The 24,596-nt window shown below is 44.3% G+C and overlaps 3 protein-coding genes across 4 annotated transcripts in view; 2 read left to right on the top strand and 1 right to left on the bottom strand.

The window, feature by feature from the left end:
* The window catches only part of LOC129457414 (probable serine/threonine-protein kinase kinX), a 41,356-nt gene extending 34,593 nt beyond the window's left edge, over positions 1-6,763 (bottom strand). Inside the window, exons 1-2 of the mRNA XM_055232422.1 lie at positions 6,361-6,763; positions 807-1,007 (exon numbers count right to left, since the gene is read on the bottom strand). Coding sequence (XP_055088397.1) covers positions 807-1,007; positions 6,361-6,379 — 220 coding nt within the window. The 5' untranslated portion in view covers positions 6,380-6,763. The remainder of the gene's footprint in view (positions 1-806; positions 1,008-6,360) is intronic.
* The window catches only part of LOC117392726 (heterogeneous nuclear ribonucleoprotein Q-like), a 103,998-nt gene continuing 83,182 nt past the window's right edge, over positions 3,781-24,596 (top strand). The window contains exon 1 of the mRNA XM_055232437.1: positions 3,781-3,784. The gene's annotated coding sequence lies outside the window, so the exon portion shown is untranslated. The remainder of the gene's footprint in view (positions 3,785-24,596) is intronic.
* The window catches only part of LOC117392688 (kinase D-interacting substrate of 220 kDa B-like), a 34,629-nt gene continuing 24,078 nt past the window's right edge, over positions 14,046-24,596 (top strand). For both annotated transcript variants that reach the window (XM_033990816.2, XM_055232421.1), the window contains exons 1-9: positions 14,046-14,208; positions 15,209-15,364; positions 16,650-16,748; positions 17,282-17,380; positions 17,543-17,641; positions 17,806-17,907; positions 19,955-20,053; positions 21,396-21,593; positions 21,667-21,765. In XM_033990816.2, coding sequence (XP_033846707.1) covers positions 15,233-15,364; positions 16,650-16,748; positions 17,282-17,380; positions 17,543-17,641; positions 17,806-17,907; positions 19,955-20,053; positions 21,396-21,593; positions 21,667-21,765 — 927 coding nt within the window. In that variant the 5' untranslated portion in view covers positions 14,046-14,208; positions 15,209-15,232. The remainder of the gene's footprint in view (positions 14,209-15,208; positions 15,365-16,649; positions 16,749-17,281; positions 17,381-17,542; positions 17,642-17,805; positions 17,908-19,954; positions 20,054-21,395; positions 21,594-21,666; positions 21,766-24,596) is intronic.

Raw genomic sequence — 24,596 nt, 5'->3', positions numbered from 1 at the left:
TAAACGGGACTAGAACAGGACTAAACCAGGATTTAACCAGGACTAAACCAGGTTCATCAATGTTTATCAAAATAAACCTCATCAAACTTTATTTACAAGCTCTTAAATAAAGAAGAACTAAGGTTTAACTGACACAACAAACAACTGTTTCTGGAGTCAACTCATGAAAATAAAGGCAAGCTATCGATTGGCATATCTGATGCATATTCGGCACATGACTCAGACTGGAGATGACAGGGCTAAGCTAGTGTTAACACTGACCAGCAGTTAAAGAAATACACACACTGGTAATCCCATGTTATGGTAGTTATTACTAAATTATTTACATATTTGACAGTTTGAGGTTAAATACTTTTGACTCTTGTTTGATGAATAAGGACTAAAACAAAGCAAGAAATCAGCTGTGAAATTGTCTCTGTAAGTGGCCTACCTGTGTTTACCTGTATGTAGTATAAAAGAGTCCTGTAGGTGGCGTACCTGTGTTTACCTGTATGTAGTATAAAAGAGTCCTGTAGGTGGCGTACCTGTGTTTACCTGTATGTAGTATAAAAGAGTCCTGTAGGTGGCGTACCTGCGTTTACCTGTATGTAGTATAAAAGAGTCCTGTAGGTGGCGTACCTGCGTTTACCTGTATGTAGTATAAAAGAGTCCTGTAGGTGGCGTACCTGCGTTTACCTGTATGTAGTATAAAAGAGTCCTGTAGGTGGCGTACCTGCGTTTACCTGTATGTAGTATAAAAGAGTCCTGTAGGTGGCGTACCTGCGTTTACCTGTATGTAGTATAAAAGAGTCCTGTAGGTGGCGTACCTGTACTGGCAGTGCTCAGATCAAACAGGATGACAAACACACAGGTCCATGTGACCAACAGCGCCACCACCAGGACCCAGGCAAGCGGTGAGCTGAAGGTGGAGTACACCTCGTCTGAGAACGTCCTCTTTGGCCTGAGCGCAGCGCCCTCTGGAGGACGGCCCTCGAGCACCATGGTGGACGAGCCGGACGAGCGAGTCACTGTCAGACAGAGGAGAGAGAAGAAAGAGAAAAGGTCACTGAGGAGGAGAGGAGGAGAGAGTCAGTGTGAGGAGAGGAGAGAGAGAAGAGAAAGTGGGTCACTGAGTAGGAGAGGAAGAGAGAGTCACTGTGAGGAAAGGAGAGAGAGAAGAGAGAGAAAGGGAGAGAAAGTCACTGTGAGGAGAGAGAGGAGAGAGAGTCACTGTGAGAAAAGGAGGAGAGAGAGTCACTGTGAACAGAGAGAGAAGAAAGAGTCACTGTGAGGAGAGAGAGTCACTGTGAGGAGAGAGGGGAGAGAGTCACTGTGAGGAGAGAGAGGGGAGAGAGAGAGGAGAGAGAGAGTCACTGTGAGGAGAGAGAGAGGAGAGAGAGTCACTGTGAGGAGAGAGAGGGGAGAGAGTCACTGTAAGGAGAGAAGGGTGAGAAAAAGGGTCACTGAGGAGAAGAGGAAGAGAGAGCCAGTGTGAGTAGAGGAGAGAGAGAAGAGAAAGTATGTCACTAAGGAGGAGAGGAAGAGAGAGTCACTGTGAGGAAAGGAGAGAGAGTGTCACTGTGAGGAAAGGAAAGAGAGTCACTATGAGGAAAGGAGAGAGAGAGTCACCGTGAGGAGAGAGGGGAGAGTGAGTCACTATGAGGAGAGAGAGGGGAGAGAGAGTCCCTGTGAGGAGAGAGGGGAGACAGAGTCACTGTGGGGAGAGAAAGGGGAGAGAGAGAGTCACTGTGAGGAGAGAGAGAACATAATATCTACTAAAAAGACACAATATGTATTTATGTGTATTTAAAGCTCCCATTTGTAATTAGACAGGCCGACCCACCGCTGTTGTATTCTCACTTACCACCACTAGATGCTGTCTACATTACTGCTGTTTGACAGTTACTCCATTCACAGTAACAGAGAACTCCAAGTGCTCTGATCTAAACAAACTGAATTCAGATCAGATGTGCCCCAAAATCTCTGGTCTCAATCTACAGCAGGTCAAAGGTCAAAGAACCGAGCAGGAGCAAATGAGGCCACGAGGTGTTCAGGTATTTACAGTACTTCAGCATTAGCACTAAACCCTGGCAGCTTTAAATGCTAATAGAAACCACTATCACACAGAAGCAGACTTTTGGAAGAAAAGAGGTTTCATTTTCCAACATGAGGACCTGTATCACTCACTATTTACTCTGCAGCACAAATAAACTCACTGAAGCTCCAGTCACTTTCACTTTAACATAGTAGACAAAACAAAATAGCATGTGCTCAGTGTAGATGTTGTAGTTTGTCATCTCTGCTGATCTTGTAGAGTGAGTACAATTTTCCTGTCTGATTCTGACACGGTGCAGTTGAACGCCTCGCCTTTATTAACCCAGACATTATTATAATTGTACAGCAGCAGAAACTGCCATTAGAAACAATAAGCTTACAGAGAAAGAAGCTGGAGGCCTGTGCTAAGCAGTGCCAAACCTCCTCCCTCCAACATAACATCAGAGGAAAGAAAGGCTGTCATTGCTCTAGAAAAGGACCACAGCATCAACATTTTACCAGTGTACAAAGGGAGATGCACTGTGATCCTGAACTCAGCTGATTACGAGGCTAAAGTGAACAGCCTCCTCAGTGACACCGCCACCTATGAATTACTGAAACCTGAATTACCCTACTAGTGGCTACAAGAAGAAAATCATAGACTGCTTACAGAAGCTGGAGAAGAAAGATGTCACTGATAGACAGCTGTATTACAGGTTCTATCCAGAATCCACAAAGAAGGATTACCCCTCAGACTCAAATATAATGTGGCCAAACATCTGAGGACCATTCTGACTCCTCTGGTGGGCAAAGTCAAGCATCTCCAGTTTTATTCAGATGAGACCATGGTGATGATGATGATGTGACCTCTCTTTTCACTTGTATCCCCACATCAGTAGCGATGGAGGCAGCTAAGAGGAGGTTGCTGCAGGATACTAAGCTAAAAGAGAGAACTAAACAGTCACCTGACCAAATCTGCAAACTGCTGGAAATTTGTGTAAATACAACATATTTCCAGTTTAGAGTAAACTTCTACAGGCAAATCCACGGCTGTGCCATGGGCTCACCGGTCTCTCCTATTATGTCTAACTATTTATGGAACAATTTGAACAGGAGGCATTGGCCTCATTTCCAGACACTCCACCCACACATTGGTATCGATACATGGATGACAATTGGACTAAAATCTAAATTCAAGATCTGGAATCCTTTACTGCACATATTAATGCTGTGGGTCCAAACATCAGGTTCACATGGGAAGAGGCCCAGAAGAACAAACTGGCCTTCTTAGATTGTGCAGAAACTATAGGAGAGGACCAAGACTCCAGGTAGAAGTCTTCAGGAAACCCAAACACACTGACCTATACCTGCTGTTTGATTCACATCATCCACTGCAGCACAAACTCTGAGTTATCCATACTCTACAACACAGAGCTCAAGTGATGCCCACAAACACAGAGGGAAAAAACAACATGTCAATAAAGCCCTCTTGGCTTGTGGATATCCAAAATGGGCCTTCAATAGATCTAAGGGAGCTAAAAAAAACAGGCCAACAGAGAATCTGACCCTAGAAGGATAGTGGCCGTTTCTCAATTTGACTAAGTGCCCTTAAATGTGCCGTTGGAATGGTGTATTTAAGGGCTTGCGTAACTTCCAGCGCGCCAAGTCCTGTCCCATTTCATGCATCCAATGAATGGGGCTGAAAATGTGCTCTGCGTTTCCATGGAGATTGACCGTAGACGAAGCATGTATCCAAGCACACTTCGCGCTGCTATATCCCATCATGCACCTACACAAAAAAGAGATGAAAACAGAGTATGGTACGCAATACACACGTTCAAATGTAAGTACTGGTTTACGTCACCTACAACAGTGCTACATGAAACGGTTAAAATTTGAGTAAAGATCTGCCAACCTTAGTAAAGTCCTGTTCATTTGGGTTTACAGTAATCACTGTGTAAATGACCAAACGGTGAGCGTAATTATTCCATACACTTGTATATTAGTGTTACTATCGTAATGTTTAATATTCATCCTTATTTAAGAATATTCTTTTGTCTTTAGGGAGTGACGAGCAGACGGCGGAATTTATCCGCCTGAGGGGGGAGAATGGGTACTTATTCACCGATGCCAAATTCCCCACAAGTGCACAGACAGTGGTTGAAGTATTCTCTGTGTCTGTCAGCATTAGCCTGTGCATTAGCTGTTTGAATCAGTTGTTAGCATTAACCTGTGTATTAACTGTCAGCATTAGCCTGTGTATTAGCTGTTAGCATTAACCTATGCATTAGCTGTTAGTATTAGCCTGTGTGTTAGCCGTTAGCATTAGCTCTTAGTATTAGTCTGCAGCTGCTGCCTCGGCTCACCCCTGTCCTCGTCCCGCCAGCTCTCTCTCTGCACTGTAAATAATACATTCTAAATACTGTACTACACTGTAAATACAGGTTTTGTTCATGATATTCTACATGATTTAAAGAGTACTGCAGCCAGTCAGAGTATTGTGCTCTGAATACTACAGTTTGTTTCAGTGTTTGTTTTATATTTAACTAACCTCTCACTCAGCAAATGAGCCTTCGCTTTGTTACTGATACTCTAACCTAATATCTGTGTACTACCTCTGAGTACCACCTGTGTGTACTACCTCTGTTTACTACCTCTGTATATTACTCCTGTACTACCTCTGAGTACTACCTTTGTGTACTACCTCTGTGCTCTCTGTGCTCAGTGTGCTCTCTGTGCTCAGTGTGCTCTCTGTGCTCTGTGTGCTCCATGTGCTCTCTGTGGTCTGTGTGCTCCATGTGCTCAGTGTGCTCTCTGTGCTCAGTGTGCTCTCTGTGCTCTGTGTGCTCCATGTGCTCTCTGTGGTCTGTGTGCTCCATGTGCTCAGTGTGCTCTCTGTGCTCTGTGTGCTCCATGTGCTCTCTGTGGTCTGTGTGCTCCATGTGCTCAGTGTGCTCCATGTGCTCTGTGCTCTCTGTGCTCTGTGTGCTCTATGTGCTCTCTGTGGTCTGTGTGTTCCATGTGCTCAGTGTGCTCTGTGTGCTCCATGTGCTCAGTGTGCTCTCTGTGCTCAGTGTGCTCTCTGTGCTCTGTGTGCTCCATGTGCTCTCTGTGGTCTGTGTGCTCCATGTGCTCAGTGTGCTCTCTGTGCTCAGTGTGCTCTCTGTGCTCTGTGTGCTCCATGTGCTCTCTGTGGTCTGTGTGCTCCATGTGCTCAGTGTGCTCTCTGTGCTCTGTGTGCTCCATGTGCTCTCTGTGGTCTGTGTGCTCCATGTGCTCAGTGTGCTCTCTGTGCTCAGTGTGCTCTCTGTGCTCTGTGTGCTCCATGTGCTCTCTGTGGTCTGTGTGCTCCATGTGCTCAGTGTGCTCTCTGTGCTCTGTGTGCTCCATGTGCTCTCTGTGGTCTGTGTGCTCCATGTGCTCAGTGTGCTCCATGTGCTCTGTGCTCTCTGTGCTCTGTGTGCTCTATGTGCTCTCTGTGGTCTGTGTGTTCCATGTGCTCAGTGTGCTCTGTGTGCTCCATGTGCTCAGTGTGCTCTCTGTGCTCTGTGTGCTCCATGTGCTCTCTGTGGTCTGTGTGTTCTATGTGCTCAGTGTGCTCTCTGTGCTCTCTGTGCTCCATGTGCTCTCTGTGCTCTGTGTGCTCCATGTGCTCTCTGTGCTCTGTGTGCTCCATGTGCTCTCTGTGGTCTGTGTGTTCCATGTGCTCTCTGTGCTCTGTGTGCTCCATGTGCTTTCTATGCTCCGTGTGCTCTGTGCGTTCTCTGTGCTAAGTTTCTTTTTTCCTCGTGAGCAGCCATATTTGTTTTTATAAGGCTGGACCATGCCTGTCCCTGATTGGCTAAACCACCTGTCAATCACGTCCATTTGAACGCTGGGAGATTCACTGGTGACCAGACTCACATCTTCACAAAGTAGTGGAGACGTGTGTGTTCTGGATCCCAGGCGATAGTTGAGCTGGTTGAAGAAGTGACGCGATCAGGAAACGTCTTAAGAGTGTGAGCTTTAAAAACCCAGAGGAACTGTACTGCTTGGCCCCCGGCCCCTGACAAGGCATTTGACCCCAACCCAGAGCTGACAAATCACACTTTTAGTGTAATAAACTTAAACTACTGTTGTATTTAGAACCAGGACTAAACAAGGACTACACCAGGACTAAACCAGGACTAAACCAGAACAACACCAGGACTAAATCAACTACACCAGGACTACACCAAGCAACAGCAGGACTAAACTAGGTCTAAACCATGACTAAACCATGACTAAACAGGGACAAAAACCAGGACTAAACCAGCACTAAACCAGATCTAAGACAGGACTAAACCACGTCTAGGTCTGAACTCTCACCTTCCACAGTCTCGGTCATGATTCCTGGATTCCCATGGGTCTGTCCACAGGTTTTCTGCTCAAATCTGACTCAGTGTTCAGAAATCAGTCTAGTTCCAAAAGCAGGACTTTATAATCCGGTTATAAACCTGGATTTCACCGGGCCTAAACCAGGACTGTGTAATCCAATCCAAAAGCAGGACTTAGTGGTCCAGGTCTAAATCAGGACTGAGGCCGGTTAGAATCCAGAACTTCTGCAAAGGTCCAGACTGGTCCAGATCAGGTCAGTTTGACATCCAGGGTCCTTTGGTTCTGATCCAGGATTTGGTGGTTTTGGTCTGGATTTGGGTCTTGGGTCTCAGATTTGGGACCAGAGTTAGACCAACCCCTCCTGAGGGTCCGGGACAGAATTAGACCAGAGGCCGGACTGAACGGAGGGGGGGTCTGAGGGGGGAGTAACAGGACACCCTCCTCCCCCTCTCCTCCACACACACACACACAAGCCCACACACAGACACAAGCACATGCACACAGGCACATACACATGTAAACACACACAAGCGCACACACACACACACAAGCGCATGCACACACACAAGCACACGCACACAGGCACATACACATGTGCACACACAAGCGCGCACACACACACATACACATATGCACACACATTTGCACACACACATGTGTACACACGCATGCACACACACGTCCACATAAACATATGCATGTGCACACACACATTAGACTCTGTGGGGTCGTGGGTTAGACTCTGTGGGGTTGTGTGTTAGACTCTCTGGGGTTGTGGGTTAGACGCTGTGGGGTTGTGGGTTAGACTCTCTGGGGTTGTGGGTTAGACTCTGTGGGGTTGTGGGTTAGACTTTGTGGGGTTGTGGGTTAGACTCTGTGGGGTTGTGGGTTAGATTCCTGTGAGTATGTGAAATGACAACACTGAGTTCTATTTTTATCTCAGAGATTCGAGCTTGGGTTATTCTGAGTGCAGACTGCACTGTAGCCTTTTTAGGACGGGGGAAGGACCAGGCTAAATCCAAACAAGAGTCCAGCTCCAGGAGCAGGATTAGTCCAAACCAGAGTCCAGCTCCAGGAGCAGGAATAATCCAGACCAGAGTCCACATCCAGGAGCAGGAATAGTCCAGACCAGAGTCCAGATCCAGGAGCAGGACTAATCCAGACCAGAGTCCAGATCCAGGAGCAGGAATAATCCAGACCAGAGTCCACATCCAGGAGCAGGAATAGTCCAGACCAGAGTCCACATCCAGGAGCAGGAATAGTCCAGATCCAGGAGCAGGAATAGTCCAGGCCAGAGTCCAGATCCAGGAGCAGGAATTGTCCAGACCAGAGTCCAGATCCAGGAGCAGGCGAAGACCATACCAGAGTCAGGATCTTAATTTCAATTTAATGTCTGTGATGTTGTGAGCCCTACTGTATTGTGATCTTACTCATTTAAAAAAGACTCAAACTTAGACTGACTAAAACCAGGACTAAACCAGGACTAAACTAGGACTAAACCGGGAGTAAACTAGGACTGAACAAGCCAGAGTGTTATAACAGAGCACATCAGAGCACACAGTGTTGAGAGTCTTTTATTAAGCCGAAGCTGCTGTGTGACAATGGAGACATTTTCACATTGTCCAAAAAATCAAATACAGATTTTTACATGAAGCAACCTTCAGTCCTCCGCATATGAAGAAGAAAGCAAAACAAAGCATGCATCATTCAGGCATTTCTGCATTTATACTGGCAATAAATATTACTTTAATTCTATGGGGTATTAAAGAGTGGGTATTTGACTTCTATGCGGTATTAAAGAGGGGGTATTTGACTTCAAGTTTGTCAAGTTGCTGTGTACAGTTTTGCATGTTTTTTACATTTATGGAGAATTGTTATGTGGGAGCATGGGTGACGTAGGCTTGTGGGTGAAGCCTTGTACAAAGTCTTAATGTTTTTGTTGAGAGAGCCGTGTTAAAACATGGCAGAAATATAAAAACGTGCAGAACACCTCCCTCCTCTTTAAACGCTTTAAAATGCCTCTGGCAGATTTTGATTGAAGATCATTAAAAATCAGTGAAATTTTTTGTAAATAATACACAGTCCACAGAAATGATCATGTTCATCAGGTTTAAAGTTTTTCACATGCAAATTACATAGGCTTACATATATTAGATGGGGCATTCAATGCTAACGCTATCATCCCCTTAACAACTCAGCTAGTCCAGGAAGATTTTGGAACACCGGAGCCAGTCTCCTTTATTTTTCCTATAGCTGTTAGCATTAGCATTAACATTAGCCCACAGAAATAACAAATTCTGAATCATTTGGGCTGGTGACAACACATCACATTTAGGCCCGAGCTTCGTTTAAAATGCTGCAGGTTTTAATTTAGATCATAATTAGCATAAACCTGTTTGAGCTAATGCTAACACACTTTCAGTTCACTTGTGTGACACTAAAGCTCCTTTTTTTACATGTGACTGTGAGGAGAGCAGATACAGCACAAACATCATGAAATAAACATGTTCTAGACTTTAATATGGGACTGGCTTCATTCGTCTGAGGAACTGATTTGACCAAACTTCAGACAGGAGCAGCAGTGACTGATACAATTTAGCAACAAGCAGAGGGAGAGGTTCACGTCTGTGGTAAATTGTGCCTTTTTGGACAGAATTCCCCCGGTGTGATGTCATCAGTGTGATGTCGTCAGACTGTAAATCAAGTACACGACCCCTGCAAAGATCACAGCTGCAGTGACGCACAGCAGGATGCCAGTCCAGCCTAAAACACAAGAGAACAGAAAAACTCCAAATTACAAAGATCAGACTAAACGTTATGACTGCTTTAAAGATATAAATCAGGACTGAACCAGGTCTGAATCTCTCTCAAACATTGAGACAGATGTGAGTCCTGCTGCGATACTTCTCTGTGAGATTATGGTGTAAACAACAAGAGAAACAGAGAGAGTCAAACAGACAAGAGGTTAAACCTGAGTCTGTCTCAGTCAAGGATCTAGAATGTTTTTTGTTTGTTTTCTGTTCGACATGAATACAGACTCAGACGTATGTGTGCTTGGAGCAAAACTGAAAGTAATTCAAGAATTTAAGTATCTGGGAGTTACATTGGACTCACAGCTGTCATTCAAACACCATGTCAAAAGAACAGTGAATAAAATCAAATATAATTTATCAAATCATCATATAAGAAATAATCTAACAACAAACTCTGCAATTATGTATTTAAACTCAATGATTCACTGAAATGATTGCATTACAAGTTGGACAAGCAAAACTAGTCTTAAATTATTTGAAAATATTTATTTAAAAAAAAAGCACTTAAGATATTAGACAAAAAGCCTAATAATTATCATTACTGCAGAATCCTTGTCAAATACACGTTTCTGAATTAGGACAATACAATCAAATATGCAGATTTAATCTTAGTAACCAAAGTTTTTTAACAATCTGGCTCCACCTGTCAGTTTGTGAAAAGAAACAGGTGACCGCTCTGTGCCATTTAGGAAAAGTGCTTTTGGACAAGTCTCTTTTTGCTTATGGAGCAGATTAGACATGGAACACACTGCTGCTCCTATACAGAGCTCTCAACACTGGCAGCATTTTTAAAAGCTTTAAAGTTTTTTTTTTTAAAGCAGTGGTTGCTCGAGGGGTCAATATGCCACCATGCACTACCAAATTACATTTTTATATTGAGGGGTTGTTGGTTTAACTTTTAACTAACTTCAAATGAACTGTTCTATAATTGTCTGTACAGAGAGTGTGTTGTGTACATAGTGTGCTGGTGTGGTGCATTTGCTTTTATGTTATTGTTACTATTCTCTCCCCTGTCCTGTAGACTGTTTAACATCAACCTACCGAGGGACTGAAGATGGAAATTAGCCATGTTGGCTATAATCTTTACATATTTCCATCCATCCACTTTCTTCCGCTTATCCGGAGCCGGGTCGCGGGGGCAGCAGTCTAAGCAGGGACTCCCAGACTTCCCTCACCCCAGACACGTCCTCCAGCTCCTCCGGTGGGATCCCAAGGTGTTCCCAGGCCAGCTCAGAGACATAGTCCCTCCAGCGTGTCCTGGGTCTTCCCCGGGGCCTCCTCCCGGTGGGACATGCCCAGAACCTCTTTACATATTTACATTTTTAAATGTTAATTAATATGTGCTGTCCCTATACAAATAAACAACAGCCACTCATTGGTACTATAGTGGTACAGCTCAGGAAGGATTTTTCTCATAGTGTAATGTAATCACATTAAGCTGACAGGGACTGACAGACTGTCAGGGCACCTGCAGATTTCACAAAGGTCGAATTTTGTGGTGATTTTAACCTATATTCAGATCATAAACTTTTTCTCAGCTCAAAATACGTCTGTTGTCTTAAAGAATTATTTTTAATCATTAACTTTGGCTACGCTCTATGTCCGCTTTAACTAAGCTCAAGTGCTGATTGGTTAGAGCGGTCACATGGTACGACATGAACAAGCGTGTGAGTGATGTGAATGAGTCGCAGGTTTAGAACATGGTTCAGAAACTCCTGGAAGCATAAAAATTATAATTTATCATTTGTAATTTATTTCCTTTTATTTCCTTTTCTTCCTTCGCGGTGTCTCATGGGGGGAATCTACCTACCTGCTAAAGGGTAAACTCCCGACATGCGCCATTGAGCACGACCCATTAACCCCACTCAGGTTAAACCTGAGTCCCAACCAGGCCAAAGTGAGGGAGTTATACACACATGAGAGGGACGCAGAGGAAGAACTGTTCTCTCTCCTTCTTTCTGACTTCAAATGGTCATGGTCACATTTTTATACAGCACTTTTCCACCTTCAAGGCTCAAAACACTTTACATCAACGAACCACTCACCCATCCACACACAGACACTAGGGGCAAAGTGGTTTAAGTGCCTTGCTCAAGGATACAATGACAGAATTCATCTGTAGGAGGTGGAATTGCAGCGCTAATCTGTGAGACAGTGGATCTGACCACTCAACCAGTGATGTTTATGTCCAGAGCAGGATTCAAACCATCAGCTCTAAGAACTGAGCCACTGTCAGTGTTTCAAGCCTAAATATCAGGAGAATAAGATGAGCATATAGAGAGGACATTATTTCATGATCTGCCTCTGTCGTGGTGCTGTCACTGCCAAATCAGAAGTAGGGCAAAGTTTACAGTGTTCTCTGTCTGAATGTGAGTATGTATGTGGAGGAGTATTGTCACTGTCCACAGTCTGAGGAAGTGTCACCTTCTGTGACAACTGTAAACGCTCATCATCAGATCTCACCCGCTCCTTTTCCCCTATGATCTCGTCCCATCCATATTACTCACAGTTAAATCCTAGTTAAGGCCTAGTTTCATCCGAGTTAAATCTTGGTTCAGTCCTGGTTTAGTTAAGTGTCTAAAATGTATAAAAGGATAACTCACCCATCTTTTTTCGAGGGGACGGGTTGTAGCTGATGCCCTGTGGAGCAACCCCAACATGTCAGAACATCTCAGAACAAAGCTCCTCTGAAACACTGCAGGTCAAAGCTGTGGAATTCTTAACTGTGGTTTTGCTGTTCTAATTTGGTACTGTTCCAGAGTTCTACTGTTCCACTGTTCTAATCTGCTTCTGTTCTAGAGTTCTACTGTTCTATAGTTCTACTGTTACACTGTTCTAATCTGCTACCATTCTAGAGTTCTACTGTTCTAATCTGGTACTGTTATATAGTTCTACTGTTCTAATTTGGTACTGTTCCAGAGTTCTACTGTTCCACTGTTCTAATCTGCTACTGTTCTAGAGTTCTACTGTTCTAATCTGGTACTGTTCTATAGTTCTGCTGTTCCACTGTTCTAATCTGCTACTGTTCTAGAGTTCTACTGCTCTAATCTGGTACTATTCTAGAGTTCTACGGTTCTAATCTGGTACTGTTATAGAGTTCTACTGTTCTAATCTGCTACTCTTCTAGTGTCCCACTATGGTACATTTCTTCACATTAAACCTTGGTCAGTGAGGAGGAGCTGTTTTACCCTGATGAACTGTGAGAGCTCATCCCAGGCCAGGTGGTTTTGTGCACAGTCCAGTAGTGCCCCATTGTGGAACAGCATGTCCACGGCCAGGACCACGTTGAGTTTTTGGACGATGCCCCTGCTGCGAGGGGTCATGTAATCCTTCTGAAATGTGTGATGGAGAACTACCAGGACCACAGGGCGTTCTCCTACAGACACAAAGAGAGTTTAGTCCTGATTTAGTCCTGGTTTAGTCTCGGTTTAGTCCATGGTCAGACCTGGCATGCAGCTCTCGGCCTCGTTAATGTCACTTCCTAGTCTGGAGGTGACTGGACAGAAGACCAAGACATAGTCGGAGTCCTGAACATTTATGACCTCCGAGTGCCCCCAGGATTTGAGTGTGTGCACCACCTCCTCCTGCTCTCCATTGCTCCTCCCAGTGGACACGCGCACAAAGAACCGCCAGGACCCTGAGCAGAGGGACAGGGTTAGGGTTATGAGTGTGTATTGGTGTGGTTAGACTAAACTTCCTGTTAAAGGAAATGAACAGAGCCAGAGCTGATGATAATCTGTTGTTCTCAGATTTCACTTTAAACCTAAAACAGTTGTTGTTATACAACAACAACATAATGTAGTACTCACGTGCTGCACTGTCGATCATGTCTCTGCTCCTGTCACAACACAAAAACGGGCGTGATTAAATGTTCCGTACTGAGGTAATAAAAGCGTCACGTAATCTCCTCATGCGCCTGACACTGGGCTGCGTCAGAAAGAAACTTAAAAACTGCCAAATGAAACCGGACTACACAAAGACATTTACATCTGCAAACGTGTCAGTGAAATAAGTATTTCCAAAAATGTTTAGAGACAGAGCAGACTCACGGGAGCGACTGGTACATTCGAGGGGGTCTCATGAAGACTTCTGACGCGCTGCAAGAAACTAGTTTCACTTTTGATTTCAAGACGTGAAGAGGAAGTGCGAGATTTTCACAATAAAATAGAAAACTGTTCCAGACTGAACCAAGAATGAATCAGGATTAAACCAGGACTAAATTAGGACTAAACCAGGACAGAACCAGGACTAAACCAGCACTAAACCATGATTAAATCGGGTCTAAACAAGTGGAATGTTCCACAGTATGGCATTAAAACTATTGCAATTGTTTTTAAAAGTGACACTTAATCTCCAACATCCCTGTGTATTTTTTCCCTGATTCTCTCTGACTCTGACCCTGCAGCCGCCTAAGTCTCAAAGAACAATATCTTAATTAATTAAACTGTATGTATTGTTTTGTTGATGAATATAGATACTTAAAACACATTGACGGAAAAACTCGGGGTTGGACAGGAGGTCGTGTATCCAGTGAGAAAAGATCTAAAATCAGGAGATAAATGTTCCGCAGTGTTTGAAATAACAGGGGTGTTTCCATAATGTAATAATAGATGTGTGAAGTGAACACTGAACAGGTGAAGCGACGTCATTAACCCTCAGCTTCTGCTCCAGTCACAGGAAGTGCTTTCCTCACCCGCGACTTCAAAACAAAACACAGCTGAAATATCCCGTTTTAGATTGGGGAAACATCCGTGTTAGTTGTGGTTTGCTCGCCAGGTGCCGTTTTATTTTGTAGGAGCGGAGCGGATGGGCCTCGCTGGTCTCGCGGGCTTGGTTTCGCTGTTGTTGTCTCTGTTGTTCAGATCCAAGATGGCCTCTGCGGATGGAGAATAGAGCGGAGTGTCATCCGAACTGAGGCCGACGAACAACGCTCTGACCCGTGCACACAAACCACTGAGGACCGGCCCCAGCACCAAGACCGGACCGAGCTGAACCGGAGTCGAACCGACACCAGTCTCTTCTGAAGGTACAGGCGTGAACAGCATGATGAATGCGACAGCATCCTTTGGATGAAATGATGCTTAACGGCTGAAATGGTGATGGAAGTGGAAAAAACAAACAGAAACCAACATATTTAAGATTTAAAGTAACAGAAAGCAATAGAAGACTGGCATTATGATTATTATTATTAGCGTTTATTTGTCTGATTTTAATGTTTCCCTTGTCGTTTTTTGAAGGTTATAAGGTTATTACAGCAGTGTACCGGACATTTTATGATAAATATAAAATATAAAACACACATCCGCTCCGTTTGAGCTTCTGTTGAGTGCGTGATGAAGAGGAGCAGGGCGGGGCTCTGGACTCATACTATAATAGGATCAGATTAAAACCTGCTCATTTAAGACATCCTCACAGTGTGCAGGGGTATGCATGTTTAATATGATTAAAAAGAAAGGATGAATGTAAAATTAATAAATGAAATGACGCATATAAAAGGAAAAGGGCAGTGTTTTCATAGTTATCTGCAGATCTGCAGCCTTTGGACCGCAGCCGCAGGTTTATGGCCCCGGGCGGGGTATTAAACAGACCGCTCGATCATTCCTCCACACACCAATAAAACCTGATGAAACCCCAGACACACGGTTAAACACACGGTATGAGGCCTGACAGCGACAGTCAGTGGGTTACAAATATAATGATAATAATAATAATAATAATAATAATAATAATAATAATATATACACACATGATGTATAAAAGTCTATGGTTGTACCGTGAGACAGAGGCTCTAAACGCGGTTTGGCTCAGAACAGCGCAGTACAGAACACACTGTAGTTATTATGGGAGGAGAGACTGGATGAGAGACACATACCGAGGTTCAGCCCTGGTTTTTTCCGGGTTCAGTCCTGTTTTAGTCCTGGTTCAGTCATGTGTTAGACCTGGTTCAGTCCTGTTTTAGTCCTGGTTTAGTCCTATCTTAAACCCTGTTCTAAACCCAGTTTTAACTCCACTTTTCTGTCCCTCAGGCAGACCTACATCTCTCTGCAGACATGGACACCACTACGTCCATAAAGATGACCACTCTGGCCATCCAGAACCTGTTTGTTCTGGTGGAGGAGGAGAACCTGGCTGGGCTCAAGGCTCATCTGGATCGCTACAAGGAGGTGGACGGACGCAGTGATGTGAGGAGTCATCACACGTCACTATGAGTGCTTGTGTTTAGAACTATGAGGCTAATGTAGTACTTTTTACAAGGATGTCACCAGGGGGCGTTCAATCTGCTCTACTACAATACACACTTGGCAGCTGATGTCATCAACATTTCCTGGGGGTGTCAAGCTAACTGGAGGCACAGCTTTGTCTGAGGCTTTGTTAGACTTTAACTAAGCTTTATTTTAACACTTTAACTGAGCTTTATTTTAACAGTCTGGCCATAAAGAGCTGATTTGTGCTGTTCAGGCACAGGCAAGATAGGTTTATTTATACAGCACAACTCATACACAGAGTCATTCAGAGTGCTTTACAGAATAAGAAAGACATTAAAATCACAATACAAACCGATAAAAACAATGAATCAGAAACAATCATCATAGAATGAACATTAAAAGAGAAGTGGCGGAATAAAAACCTTTCAGTCATATGTACAGCTAAACAGAACCGTTTGGAGCCTGGGTTTAAACATTGTCAAAGTAGAGGCCTGTCTCACATTTTCACTTCCAGGTTTTAGCTGCATAAAACTGAAACTCTGATTCACCATGTTTAGCCCTGACTCTGGGCACCAGCAGGAGGCCGGTCCCTGAAGTCCTCAGAGTGTGAGATGGTTCATGTGCCACTCGCATGAGGGAGATGTACTTTGGTGCTGGTCCATAGTGAGACTTGTTCATAAGCAGAGCTGCTTTAAAGTTTATTCTCTGAGCCACAGGAGCCAGTGCAGAGACCTGAGCACAGGACACATTTGTGAAGTACTTCCTGGTTCTAGTCAGGACCAGAGCAGCATCGTTCTGGATGTACTGTAACTGTCTTAAGGCTTGTTTGGAGAGGCCAGTGAGTAGGCCGTTAGCTAGCTAGCAAGCACCCGCCAGCAGTTTTTTAGTGAGTCACTCTCACTTTTTTGTAAATCAAACTCCTAAACAAGATCATGAAAGCTCAGATTGATCACAGGAAAATGAAAATGTGCTCTTTAAATACAGTTTGTATTTTTTCTTAAAATGTTTTTGGCAGTGTTTGGCACTGTGTCACCATAGTAAGTGCTGAAAATTTTTCCATAGAGATAAATGAAGGACACCCCCAGCGTGATGTCACTGCAAAGTATGAATAGGCTGTAGTAGTATGTAGTATGCAGTTTTTTCTGTAGAATTGTGTAATGCTGATGATGGTGTGTGCTTGTAGTATTATTGTGTTTGTAGTAATGTTATTAATGTATTTATATGTAGTATTTGTATTACTATTAAATAATTGTTCTTGTAGAATGGTCAAACCCCTCTGATGCTGGCTGCGGAGCAAGGCAGTCTGGAGATTGTTCAGGAGCTGATCCGGAGAGGAGCCAACGTCAACCTGGACGACGTGGTGAGGACATGATAATAATGTCATATTTAAATATGTGGACGTGACAATAACGTCATGTTTAAATATGTGGATGACGTGGCTGTAATGTCATGTATAAATATATGGACGTGGCAATAATGTCACATTTATGTGGACGAGGTTGTGAGGACATAATAATACACACACAGCACGCGCTCATGCACACATGCACGTTTCTGTAACACTCACATCAATGCTTCGCTCATGCCTACTGACGGGTGATGGAGATGTGTTCCCTGGAAACTGTCTCCAAGGAAACACCCTCCACCATGGTGAGGCACGTGTGTGTGGATTTAAACCTGCACACACTCACATGATGGGACCTGTCTCTCTTATGGGAACAGTCAGGTCCATGACACAAATTTATGATTAAATCAACAACATGGTTTAAAGTTGAGATCTAGGTTCAAAAGGCTAAGTTTAGGGTTTAGGTTAAGTGTGTGCATGAGTGTGTATGTGCACGTGTGTGCATGTGATAGAGTGGTTAGCCTGTCCTCTTATGTTTCTGTTTGTAGGACTGCTGGTCAGCTCTGATCTCAGCGGCGAAGGAAGGACATCTGGAGGTGGTGAGGGAGCTGCTGGAAAACAGCGCCTACATTGAGCACCGCGACATGGTGAGAGCAAAGCATCATGGGAAGAGTAGTACTGCACTCAAACAGCACAAAGCATCATGGGAAGAGCAGGGATACAGGGGGATGGGACAGAGGGATGGGGGAATGGGACAGAGGGGTAGGAGGATGGGAAGGCATCTGACTTAAGGTGGTCTTGTGTTTCAGGGTGGCTGGACGGCTTTGACTTGGGCTTGTTATAAAGGACGAACAGAAGTGGCAAAACTCCTGCTGGAAGAAGGAGCCAACCCCAACACCACCGGACAGGTACTTGTCTAGTCCTGGTGTAGTCCTTGTCTAGTCTTGGTCTAGTCCTGGTCTAGTCCTGATTTAGTCCTGGTCTAGTCTTGGTCTATTTCTGGCTTAGTCTTAGTGTAATCCTGGTCTAGTCTTGTTCTAGTTCTAGTCTAACCCCGGTCTCTCTCTTGCAGCAGTACAGTGTGTATCCGATCATCTGGGCTGCAGGACGTGGACACTCAGAGATTGTCAAACTTTTACTGGAGCACGGAGCCAAAGTCAACTGCTCTGACAAGGTTAGCTCACATGCTAAAAGGTTAGCTCACATGCTAAAAGATTAGCTTAAGCCCACTGTTCACTACACGATTTGTCTTGGACTTATAAGATAGTTGGTCACACTACATGACGTGGAGAGTTTAAATGGTACAACAGCACACGCACTGCATCGTTCGAAGCACCCGGCCGAGAATGTGTATTCCTCAGTGGAGACGCCATCTTGCCGAAATGGAACAGGTCCACACCACGGACCATACTTCCACAGCTGTCTTTGCGCGTACGATACATACGTTACTTACGTTATTTTTAATTACTTATTATTTAATAGAAGAAAAGTCAAGGTGTCATCATTGCAGCCGTTTATTTCTTTTTAGATCAATAGGCAAATATAACGTTTGAGGTGATTTTTCCCCAATTGTAGCTACTTCATAACTTTAACAAAATATATCTTGTGAAAACGTAATAACAGAGACAGAGGTAACAATATCATTTTCACATTCATAGTCTATAAACCAGAGAACACTGATTAGTTGTACATATAGAGGGATACTGCAGTTTAATGATTCGGCATTTGGGCCAGGTTTAATTTGATCTATGGCTAAACCACTTTAATACCAGTAGAGGGCGATGTTTACCTTCTATGCCATGCCAGTTCATTTCATCTTATTATTGAAAGGTATTTACTAGCCGTTGTCTACTAACAACTTGATTTACTAACGCTAAGGTAAATGACACGTGCCCACTAGGGGGTTGCAGACCTATGGCGGTGCAGAACTCATGAAGATGTTGTGCAGACCATCCACATCCACATACACATGGATGCATGCTTTGGTTATGGCCGATCTCCATGGATACGCAGGGAGCATTCATCAGGGTGTATTGAAATGGGACAGGCCATGTCGCACCGGAAGTTATGTAACTGCCCTTTGACCCACACTTTGAACGGTGCATCTAAGGGGATTTTGGTGAATTGGGACACGGCCTATGTGGTTGCACCAGTTAGCTGGCGAACGCTACATGCTGAGACTGTTGATACTGAGGACAGGGTTTCCACACATTCTGGAAAATCTGGAAAATAATTGACCTGTTTTCCACCACATGGAAAATGTCCTGTGAAATATATATGTTGTCCTTGAAAATGTCGCCACACTTTGCTTTTCTGTTTGCTCGATATCAGATTAATAGAGTCTTTTACTGCCTCTTATCAGAGCTAAAATTCTCCAAAATGCAGGAAATTACACCTATTTTGTACCAAATCTGTTGGGTTAGGACCCTAAAACCCACTTACATCTTTTGTCTTACCTCATTAGTGGGACCTGAGTGTCACATACAGGCGTCCCTTACTTTCCTGTATTCTAAGCACCGGACTCACAAAGTCAAATTCACAAGAAGAGCACGAGTCTTGAACACTTGCTTATGATCTCGAATCCACTCAATAAGATGTGAAGTTTTCCATCAAGTTCCACCAAAAAATATTTTTGAGTCATCTACATAACAAAACGTAGTGTGATTACCTTGGTGTATGATTTATTTGTATTAATTGTGGTCTTGGGCTCAGATCAGATTTTAAATATAAAAAACAGACGCTGTCATTACATAACTATAAATGCCCGAAATGCTCGAAAAGTCCTGGAAAATGATTTGAAAAAAGTGGGGGAACCCTGGAAGAGCGTTTGGGTTGACTGTTGATTACACAGATTATCTCAGTTGCAGCTTGTCTTTGGTCGTACAGTGGTTTGATCTTCGTCCCAGTCTCTGAGACCAAACACACCTGGTACACATCACTGTCACAAACTACGCAGACTTGCTGTGCTCCATTAGCACAAGTTTCCAGCAGCTCTGTTCAGCTCTACTCTCCTCCTGGTTCAGTAGATTGAACAGGGGTATTATTTCTATGTCAAGTTGTCTTTTTTATAAATCACAAACTTAAAATGGAAAATCTCATACAGAACGTTTTTGTAGTTATGCTGTAAATAATAATAATCCCCCAGAACATCTGACCTTCATTTTCTTCTCCAGTTCATTTGTTTTATAATACAGTTAACATGGTTTCATATGATTTCTCAGTACGGCACCACTCCTCTGATCTGGGCGGCGCGAAAAGGACACTACGACTGTGTGATGCACCTGCTGGAGAACGGAGCCGATGTGGACCAAGAGGGGGCGGTATGGATCACTTTATACACTTACAGATTATCACAACATTCTATAGTCCATATGTTTGTTTGTTTTTTAGCTTTTTATTATGGCATAACGTTGTTCCCTCATCATAAACATGCTTGAAGAGAGCTGTCATCCATGCATGTTTGAATAATCTAGCGATCTCTCCCGGGTCCTATTCAAACCCTCCTTATGGTTAACAGTACAAGCCTGATCAGGTTCAACATTTGTGAATTTACCTTTTAGATATATCATGGTAAAGTCCAGTGTAATCAATAGAACTGTGTGACCCCTGACCTCATTTGGAGTATGACCTCATCACACTGTAGAACCCCTCTAGTTTAACCTGAGACAGGTCTGAACTCTCAGGTGGAGTTCTCTATGTAACTGTCAGATGCATATGTGTTTTTTCTGGTTTATGGTTAATATCTGTGTAATCATTGGGACTATCCACATGAAACAAAAACTGACACTGTCATCTCTTCAGTTTAAATAAACAAAAGTCAAATGATTTTTCACAATCTCTTCATAAAGTGGAGCCGTGATTCAAGCCCAAAGACGTGAGACTCGTCAGAGGACTTTAAGACACAAAATAAATATGACGAGTTTGTGGAGCCGATCCCAAAATAATAATGAGAAGATTCAACATTTGTGAAGCACAAGTTTGAAGATGTATTTAAAAACAGTGAGTCTCCCATAGAGTTGTATAGAGTTGTATAGGCCCTGCCCTCCATCTTTTTTCATGATTCTGTCTCTGGTCCAGATCACAGACCAGAGACAGAGACTTCTTAGAAAGAAGTGTTCCTGAGGAAGTGTGATGTCACCCACAGCGTTAAATGAAGCTCATCGAGGCTAGCGATTAGCAGTAGCAGCTAATCTAGAACTCAGTTCCATATTTGAAATTCCAGGTATCATAGCAGCCAAAGAGGCAATCAGGAGTGAGGCTGTTGAAGGTAACGCCCCCTCCTGCCTACACTACTGGTTTGGGAGGGGGTGGGCACTTAGGAACGCCATCAAGCAAACCTGTCGGAGAGACCTTGGGGAAAGAAGGTGCCTGTTATTATTGTTCACACCTTGATTTGGGGACAAAATAGTTAAATAAAAACTGCAGTATCATGCAGAGAAGGTTAAAATAAACATTTTAAGATCAGAATGACGAGCCTGAGAGCAGTAGTTACAGAGAGAGGGCCCACAGTTTTTTACATAGAAAGTGAATTAGAGCTAGAGTCAATGGAGCCGTAGCGCCCATGCTCACTTTCTGTTTTAAGGTGTTGGCTAACACATTACCTATGTCCAGATATATGTACAGTCTATGGTTCTGACCTGTTGTTGTTGTCTCTCTCCTCAGAACTCGATGACGGCGCTGATCGTGGCGGTGCGTGGTGGTTACACGGATGTAGTGAAGGAGTTGCTGAAGAGGAACCCAAACGTGAACATGACGGATAAAGATGGGAACACCGCATTAATGATCGCTGCCAAAGAAGGATTCACTGAAATCGTCCAAGATCTACTAGAGGCCGGGACCTATGTGAACATTCCAGACCGGGTAAGACCCGGTACTGAACTGGGACTGAACCAGGGCTATTGTGCAGGACTTAATAGTTATGGTGTTTTGTCAGAGTGGGGACACGGTGCTGATCGGAGCGGTGAGAGGAGGACACGTCGAGATTGTCAGAGCTCTGCTGCATAAATACGCTGACATTGACATCAGAGGACAGGTACACCAACTCTAAGGATACATCTACAGTCTATAACATGTATGTATAAACACACACATATATATATATATATATATATATATATATATATATATATATATATATATATATATATATATATATATATATATATATATATATATATATATATATATATATACACACACACACACACCCCCACACACACACACATACACATGCACACACAGTCTGTAATACATATATACAGATGAAACCAAAAGTTACATACATACACTATATAAAAAGACACACACTTTTTTTTCTCACTGTCTGACATTAAATCAGACTAAACTTTTATATATATACATTTATGAATATGAATTTAAGTATTATAAAAATCAGAATCCTTTTATTGCCATCGTTTCTGAACACAGTTCACAAATTAGGAACTTACTTCGGTGATAAAGTGCAACATAAAACACACTGAATAAATACAAATAAGGGCATGCACGAAGTTAAAAAAAGATATGCTTAAAAATCAAATCAAATACTTAAAGGTAGAAAATATATACAACAGCAGCATCAGAACAACAGTGCAAACATGACTTATTAAAGTGACCGATGTTATAAAGTGTCCAGTTTTGTGCAAATATTTTAAAGTGTTCATGAGACAAACGGCAGAGGGGAAGAAACTGTTCTTATGATGAGAGGTTCTGGTCCCAATGGACCGTAGCCTCCTGCCTGAGGGAAGTGGCTCAAATAGTCCATGTCCAGTGTGAGAAGTGTCAGCTGCTATACGGCCTGCTCGCCCCTAAGTCCTGGAGACGTACAGGTCCTGTAGCGATGGAATGATGCAGCCAATCACCTTCTCAGCAGAGCGCACAATGCACTGCAGTCTCTGTCTGTCCTTGGCCCCAGCAAACCACACAGTGATGGAGGAGGTGAGGATGGACTCAATGATGGCCGTGTAAAACTGCACCATTATTTGGACCGGCAGCTTGCGTTTCCTCAGCTGCCGCAGGTAGAACATCCTCTGCTGGGCTTTCTTGATGAGGGAGCTGATGGTCGGCTCCCACTTGACATCCTGGGTGATGCAGGTGCCCAGGAAGCGGAAAGAGTCCACAGTGGTGATGGGGGAGTCCGACAGGGTGAGGGGAGGCAGGGGGGCTGTGACTTTCCTGAAGTCCACAATCATCTCCACTGTCTTCTGGGCGTTGAGCTCCGGGTTGTTGCTGCTGCACCAGGACACCAGCCGGTCCACCTCCCTCCTGTAGGCAGACTCATCGCCGTCCGAGATGAGTCCGATGAGGGTGGTGTCGTCCACAAACTTAACCAGTTTGACGGAGTCGTGGCTGGAGGTGCAGCAGTTGGTGTACAGGGAGAAGAGCAGGGGAGAAAGTACACAGCCCTGTGGAGATCCTGTGCTGATAGTCCGAGTGTCTGAGACATTCTTCCCCAGCCGCACGCGCTGCCTCCTGTCTGTCAGGAAGTCAGTGATCCACCTGCAGGTGGAGTCAGGCACGTTGAGCTGAGCGAGCTTGTCCTGGAGCAGAGCAGGGAGGATGGTGTTCAACGCAGAGCTGAAGACAACAAACAGGATCCTGGCGTAGGTTCCCGGGGAGTCCAGATGCTGGAGGATGAAGTGAAGGGCCAGGTTAATGGCGTCGTCCACAGACTGATTGGCTCTGTAGGAAAACTGCAGAGGGTCCAGGAGAGGGGAGGTGAAGGACTTGAGGTGGTGCAGGACGAGGCGCTCAAATGACTTCATGACTACGGACGTCAGCGCCACAGGTCTGTAGTCATTAAGTCCAGTGATCCTGGGCTTCTTGGGGACGGGGACGATGGTGGACAGCTTGAAGCAGGCTAGGATGTGACATGACTCCAGGGAGGTGTTAAAAATGTCCGTGAAGGCAGGAGCCAGTTCCTCAGCACAGTGTCTAAGGGTGGAAGGAGAGACACCATCTGGTCCCGGGCCTTACGGGGGTCTGCTTCCTGAAAAGCTTAGTAACGTCCTGCTCCAAAACTGTGAGGCCAGTGGGGGAGGAGGGGGGTCCGAGGTGGGTTTGGAGGTAATGTCCATGATGGTGAGGGAGGAGGGGGAGGGGTGTGAGACTTCAAACCTCCCATAAAAGCTGTTAAACTTTTCTGCTAGTTGTTTGTTGTCCACGGCGGGAGGGGCTTTGGGCCCGTAGTTGGTGATTTGCCTAAGCCCTCTCCAGACAGAAGCAGAGTCGTTGGTGGAGAATTGCTGCTCCAGACGTGTATTGTACTTTGCTTTAGCCTTTTCCACCTCTTCGCTAAACGCATACTTGCAACGCCTGTAGCCTTCACGATCTTCTGCCCTGAAAGCCATCTCCTTTTCCCTCCTCAGATGTCTCAGTCTGGATGTGAACCAGGGTTTGTCGTTGTTAAAAGTCACCCTGGTGCATGATGGAACGATGCTGTCCTCACAGAACTGAATGTATGACGTCACAGTGTCTGTGTACTCATCCAAACTGTCTGTGGCCTTGAACACATCCCAGTCTGTAGTGTCCAAACACGTGCAAAGCTCCTCCACAGCCTCACTGGTCCACTTCTTAGAAGTCCTCACAGCAGGTTTGGGGAGTTTCAGCCGTTGTTTGTAATGACATGATCAGAGAATCCAAGAGCAGCGCGGGGCACGGCTCTGTAGGCTCTACTGACCGTTGTGTAACAATGATCCAGGACCGTTGTGTAACAATGATTCTGCTCTCTTGTCGGGCATTTAATAAACTGTTTGTATTTGGGCAGTTCCTGGCTCAGATTTCCCTTATTGAAATCCCCCAAGATGATTAGTAAAGAGTCCAGGAAGGTTCGCTCCACATTCAGAATCTGCTCCGCGAGCACGCGCT

Source organism: Periophthalmus magnuspinnatus, chromosome 24, assembly GCF_009829125.3.
Source record: "Periophthalmus magnuspinnatus isolate fPerMag1 chromosome 24, fPerMag1.2.pri, whole genome shotgun sequence".
In the NCBI taxonomy this organism is placed as follows: Eukaryota; Metazoa; Chordata; class Actinopteri; order Gobiiformes; family Gobiidae; genus Periophthalmus; species Periophthalmus magnuspinnatus.
This window is presented reverse-complemented; position numbering and strand designations above follow the sequence as displayed.